Here is a 7,061-nt window from a genome sequence, read left to right as displayed (position 1 = left end):
AAGTGACCGTTCAACAATTACGTCAATTATGCTTCTTCTTTAAAGCAGTCTATAATCGCCTGCCCATATTGATTAAGCGTTGCGTAATTGTTGAACGGTCCTGGTAATAAATTTACAAGTTATAACACCGTAATAATCTTCATATCATGTTCACTACCCGACACTACCCGAATGTGACTTGGCAACAAACTAGTTAAACGACAGTCTAACAACCAAGTACGCATAGCAAGGTTTTACGATTTTAGGCTCTGGACACGGTATGTACATGTAGCGTTAGCTTTGGCTCAATGTTGGGCAGACTAGACTGTGAAGTGGACTCAGATGGTAGACTTAACAAAGTCTCCTAACTTCAAATGCAGCCAATATCTGTATGGGCGAAAACTTTATTAAAGGGACAGACCCTAGTTTCAACCCGTGAAAATGAACACTAAGTTTAGTTAATCTACAAACCTGAAACACATTTGGATAAAATTACAACTGAGTGAAACACTTCTAAAAACGGACTAAAACTCGACTCCATAACTGTTACTTCTCAGACGCACGTGTGTTTTTAAAAATATGAGAATCCATTTTGTGATATTAAAAACACCAGGATGACGCTTCGAATGTACGGAAATTGATACTCTAAACCATAAAATCTAAGTAAAGTGTGATTTCAGTTAACGGCTATAATAGTCAAAAATATACCTTAGTGTTTAAAAACTAGGGTATGTCTATTTAAATCCTTCGGTCTAGACTTCGGTAAAACATTTACAATAGCTCTTTGTCAGACTTAAAAACCAGGAGTCGAAATTGGCTGAAATGTCTGCCGGATGTTCGGTCCGGCATGCTACAAATTCTGTCTGTCCGAATCAAAACCTTTTAGACTAAACATGATTGTCTCGAACTAATGTGAGGATAGTTATAAACGTAAACTAATTTTCGGTCCGACGGTACGACAGGCAAACAATCTCCCGTTCGTGGTCTTTGACTCATTGATATGCTAAAATGTTTCATGTAGTGTTTGTTTCAGATGCTATAACTAATGCAATAATAATGGTTAGTTTGTAGGCCTGTTCGTTTTCGAGGGATCAAAATTATACTTTATAATACTTTTCAATGTGTTGTCCACTTCACAGTATTTTATATACTTACCATCACCAGATGTTTGCGTATCTAAATTACGTGCGTTTATTACAGGTTTTGAAGATGACAGCACAGAGGTTACTCTTATTTTAATTAGCAACAAAGTGCCTTTTAGATCCTACAGACAGGACAATACATACCATGAGCTTTGACGTAACAGGAGAAACCTAATGGGTATGTTAGCTGCGCGGGAGACCTAAAGTTAAACTATTATTATTATTGTTGTTGTTGTTGTTAAATATTATTATTGTATCCCACCTACACTCAATACGACACGGACAGTGATGTGCTGGTCGAGTTTGTGTATTACATTGCATCGTGTGTGCCAGTGGTGTCATGATGTCTAAATATACGAGCATATTATAGAATTAAAAAATGTTTTACAATATCTCAAATAAAGAAACAATTTAATAGTCTTTCTGCCATAGAAAATGGCTTCAACAAATTGTCCTTGCTGTTAAGTTTATTATCACAGTTCATCACGTTTATACTTGAACTGGGGGTAGGGGAGGTCTAAGAATGGACGAGGCAGTTCCTCTTCTCCTTCTCTCATCTTCCACCTTTGACGTTTTGTCTTCCATCGTTTGGTCCCCATCACGCGCAGTTACGTCATCTACGTTACCTTTTGCATCGGCCTTTGTCACTGGGCAGTTGTTGGATTTTGGGTTCGTGGAAACTGGCGGTGCTGGAATGGCGTTCGGTACCCTGTGTTTCGGAAGAATTGGTTTCTTTGGACAAAGCTTGGATCGAATATTGAATTTGCGAAATGCTATATGCAACCCAAATAACACAAAGATGACACTAAGGGTGCCGAAAAGGACTCCGAGAACAATTTTTGTCTTTGCAGTGAGACGCCTGTTTGATACTTTGTCTCTTATCAGTTGTCGAGTCTTCACTTTCACTGTGGTGGTACTTGTCGTCCAGTGTGCGCCTTTTGGAGGTATGGGTGCATCTGTTGTTGTTACGTTGTCCTTTACGTTTGTCAGTACAACTTCTGTTATTGCTGATTCTGTGCTCTCGGAAGTTATTGGTGTGTCTGTTGTAGGTGTGGTAGTGTATGTCCCTTTTGTCCAGACATCTATACTACTCTCTGGTGTTTTGTCAAACGTGTTTGTTGCAGTATCTCGTTTGGTTCTTGCACGATTTGCAGTTGTAGTATCTGTGCTGGTTGTTGTTAATTCTACAAAAGCAGTTGTCATCTCTCCGTGACGTGTTGCGGATGCCTTCGTTGATAATACAGTATCTGTGGTGGTAGTTGCCACATTCGTTTCAGCTGTTGTTACATCGGCCGTGGTAGATATCGTAGTTTTACAATCTGCTTTTAAGAACGATGCAACATCAACAAATAGCATAGCTTCAAATGCCGTCGGTTCTCCGCATGTGGGGTCTGAGGAAAATTCTGATTCCTTATACTTGAGAAAATTCGACAGTTCAGCTTGTTCACGAATAAACTGCACAAACCAAAATGTGTCACAGCTGCACGACCATGGGTTATCTCCTAGGTAGACGCTGAGTGACTGCTCCAGAAAAGAGAGGAATTCGAAGGGCAGAGTTTTTATTCTGTTGTCACTAAGGTCAGTTATTATTGCTGTAGCGTTATTGAATGTCAATGCATCAATGTTGGACAGACGGTTCCCACTGAGTTTCAAAGAATTGAAATTGAATCCTTCAAATACATTAGCTTCGAGTGTTGTTATTTGGTTGTGCCCCAGATAGAGATCATGAAGAGTGCCTGACATGTGCTTTATAGCTTCAACTGGAACATTTTGTAGCTGGTTAGAGGTTAGATCCAGAAATTCCAGTGATGTTCCTGAAAAGGCTATTTCTTGGATAGCTTTTATATTATTGTTAGAAACATCAACCATGAGTAAAGTAGATGAACCAGAAAAGACTGATGAATCAAAATAATTAATCTGATTTGAGGAAAGGAATATTCCTTGCACGTTTTGTAGATGTCTGAACGAATTGGCAGCTATGGATGCTATTTTGTTATTCATAAGGGCCAGAAATGTGAGATTTGATAAACCAGAAAAGGTGTCTTCACTGATACTGGTTAAAGAGTTACCTGCCAAATTTAGTTCCTTCAGACCATTGAGGTTTTGGAAGGTTCCAGACCCTATAACTGATATATTGTTACCATTTAGATATAATCTCGACAGCGAAGACAGCTTTTGAAACGCATCGCCGGCAATGGTGTTTATTCCACACTGTTCAAGCATCAGATATTGGAGGTGTAATTTATTTGCCAAAATATCTTTGTTGAGGACCCCATCTGGTACAGAATAATTAGATAGTTCCATTTCTTGAACTGTATCTGGAATGTATATTGGGTTTATTCCAGTACATTTGACTTTAAAAACATCACCTGTTACAACATCGCGTTCACATACAGAACACTCAGACGGACAAGAGGATTTTGGCAATGAAGTTTCAAATTTCGATCCTGGAGACCAATTTGTGACAGGCAATGTATCAGTGGGTGTTGTTGTGCTGATACCCATGGTGGAACTTACCACTGATGTTGTCGTTGTAACACACAAAGATTCGAGGTCAGAAGCAGTCTCTCCCAGTGTCATGTTCTGAAAGGACTTTGGAGAAAAGCACTGTGGGTCCAGAGCATTCTGAGACTGTTTGTATTTCAGAAAACTGGAACCTGCATCTCTGATGAACTGTGCAAGCCACAACGAATTGCAGTCACAGACCCACGGATTTCCACCAATGTATACACTTTGTGAAGAGGAGAAGAATTCATCAAGTTCGGCTGGCAGGTCTTGCAATTGATTGTCTTCCAAATTGCAGATAGTGATGAGGCTACTGTTGAAGGCCATAGCATCAATATATGTGATACGATTTCTATTTATATCTAGAACATCTAGGCTAAGTGAACTGAAGCTGTTGGAATCAAGTTTTATTATATGGTTTTCCGCAAGCTTTAAGGATGTTAATGTTTCTGCAACATACTGAATACTTAGTGTTGGAATATCAAGAAAGGAATTTGAATTCAGATTTATAGACATTATACCTGTCCCCAAGAATGACTGTTCTGCGATACTGACAATCATGTTGTTTTCCAGATTAAGCATCTGCAGATTAGGCATGTCATTAAATATCTTTGCCCGAAGAGTTGTTAATTTATTGCTTGACAGATCCAGTGTAGTAAGTGACAATAATGAGTTGAATTCGTGACCGTTTATTTCTGCCAGGTTATTGTTAGAAAGATTCAGTTCTACAAGAGAAACCAAGCCTGTAAGATAGTTCTTTCCAATATGTGTTAAATTATTACCTGCTAACTTTAAAATCTTCAATGATGCTAAATTGGAGTTAAAGTAAAAATCCTGGATCAGACTGATGGAATTGTTGTCAATGGAGAGTTCTTTCAACATTGCTAACGGTGAAAGAGTTGCTGGATCTAGCATTTTAGTGACCATTTGAGTGAACTTGTTACCGTCGAGAATCAGCCGTGTAATGTTTATGGTTGAAAATGTGTCCACGCTTATACGTTCAAGATTGCTGTTGCTTATTCCAAGACGACCCAATTCCACCTTCCCTTCCAAGTCAGAATGCGTGAGCTCGTTGTCTTTAAAGCTGTAGTTGTCAATGACTAAATCACGAACAGTGTTGGGCACATTGACGGGGTTGGTAAAGTTACAAACTGCTTTGACGACCCGGGATGTTCCTGGAACTACGTCACACACCGAACATGATTCTGGACAGGCCTGCAATGACGTTGTCGTTGTTTTTGCTGTTGCTGTAGTTGTTGTTGCTGCTTCTGCTGTTGTTGTTGGTGGTGGTGATGGTGCTGCTGCTGTTGTTGCTGCTACTGCTGTTGTTGTTGCTGCTGCTGTCGTTGTAATCGATGTCGTTGTAGTTCGAATTGATGTATTTGTCGTTGATACATATGCACTATGTTTAAGACAACACAAAATCAGAAGCATTGCTGTCGGTGCCATGTTGGCGAGTCTTTTAAACATGAGCTATCTTCGCATACCTTACTTTCGACAAGTGTTTGTATAATGTGGTACTTCTTCTATTTCTACTCGCCAATTGCTGTTGTAGTCTTTAATCCTCGATGCGTCATTCGTTGTAAGTCAAAGAGGTAGGTGTTACGTCAAAGATCAATTCCTGAATTTAAATGAACCGTCATCATTCTGTATACATAATTCGATCGATTATTTTTGTACCAATACAAAAAGCTTTCACCATACATGTAAGAAATACATACGATATTCTGTCGACGTTCAGGTACTTTATAGTTATTACTTGGGCAGATCAAGAGAGGGGAGTCTTAGTTATCTCTAGTGAAGAAACATTTGAAGCCCAAATATCCCATTTAAAACTCCTGTGAGCTTGACCTCATCTATATTTTGTTGTTTTTCTTTCTTCAAAGCAAAATCCGCTTTGAAACGTAACTGTAGTCAGAACCGATCTATTCTAGTAGCACATGTAGCACGTCCTACGGTCCCCGCGCTTCGGGGGACCCCTCGGTAATGTGTACTTTTATTTTCCCGAGGTAATTTTTCCCCTTTCCCCAAGGGGGTTGCATAATACATATCCTGGGAAGGGGGCCCCGCTGTTATTTGTGCTACAGGCACCGCGGATCCTTAAACCGGCTCTGACTGTAGTGATACAGAGCTCTACAAAATTAACTAGCTAGTTACTTAATTTGGTGCAGCCGCCGTTTTTTTAAGTCTTGAGGTGTAAAGCAATGCACCGAATGATGCGTACGATATGGATGCGGTATGTAAGATCCTGTGTGTGACAAAATACATTTTAAAAAGATCAATATTTGCTGGTAATCGATATTTCATATATGTTTTTTGTCTGTAACATTATCCATGACATTGTGCTTGAATCATAATTATATATAAACTACACAATAAATTATAATCCTCGTCATCGAGTTTGTTTGGCACCTTGAGTTATTGTGGATTTAAATTAAACTAAAGTTGTAAACAGTAAAATAAGCTGTCTTAAATAATGCGTATATGGACTCGAGAGATATAGTGGTGTTTGATTGAATACTTATAAAATAACTGAAAATGTTCAAGTTAAAAAACAAAACGACACCATTAGTGCGCATTGATTTATTAATCATCATGTCGACTAATTGTTAATTCTGACATATAATTTTAGAGAGGAAACCCGTTACATTTTTCCATTAGAACATGATATACCAGTCGCGAGACACTGGTTGGGACGGGAAAACCCCAATAACGCTCTACTGACTTTACTAGATCCCGCCCAGTCAGTGTTCAAGATAGGTTTTTGTATGTTACTGTATACAGTGAAATGAAAACTTGTTTCATGACACCTCAGCACATTTTGAACTACGGCAATATAATACTGTATAATACTGTATAGTGTATATGCATGCAGGCGAGTGTGCAAAGGGGTGTTTTAAGGGGTCGACACCCCCATCCTCTCCCCCCCCCCCCCCCACACACACACTTCAAAGGAATTTTTGTTCAATGTATTTCCGGGGGAGCATGACACGAACTCCTTAAAAACTTCGCTCGCCACAGTCTAGCCCCTCACCCCCCACCCCCCCCCCCCACCCCCCGCCACCACCTCCGCACAATTTCCTGCACACACCCCTGATATTATTTGAACACTTGAGGGAGAGAGGGAGTGGCAGAGAGGAAACTCCCTACTGTAACACGTTACTCCTAAAAAGCAGTAATGGATATTTCATATGTCCCCTTCCTCCCCCACCCCCACCCCCACCCACCCCCCCCCACCCCCGTGGCGTAGCGAGGGGGACCACCTCAAACTGCCCTTCTCTCGCTGAGCTACATCTCCGCCCTAACTTCGTCACTCGAGATCCGCACCTCTCAAACTGCCTTTGTCGCACTGAGCTACATCCCCGCCCTAACTTTGCCACTCGAGATCCTCACCTCTCAAACTGCCCTTGTCTCACTGAGTTACATCCCCGCCCT

The 7,061-nt window shown here is 40.4% G+C and overlaps 1 protein-coding gene across 1 annotated transcript; it reads right to left on the bottom strand.

Annotated features, from left to right (window-relative positions):
• Window positions 1-1,610: 1,610 nt before the first annotated feature.
• On the bottom strand, window positions 1,611-4,541 carry LOC121368696 (protein slit-like). The gene has a single exon (XM_041493435.1). It carries the CDS (start codon window positions 4,539-4,541, stop codon window positions 1,611-1,613), a length of 2,931 nt encoding a protein of 976 aa, XP_041349369.1.
• Window positions 4,542-7,061: the final 2,520 nt, after the last annotated feature.

This window comes from Gigantopelta aegis, chromosome 3 (assembly GCF_016097555.1).
Source record: "Gigantopelta aegis isolate Gae_Host chromosome 3, Gae_host_genome, whole genome shotgun sequence".
NCBI lineage: Eukaryota > Metazoa > Mollusca > Gastropoda > Neomphalida > Peltospiridae > Gigantopelta > Gigantopelta aegis.
The sequence above is the reverse complement of the archived record's forward strand: the minus strand, read 5'-3'. Positions and strand labels throughout refer to the sequence as shown.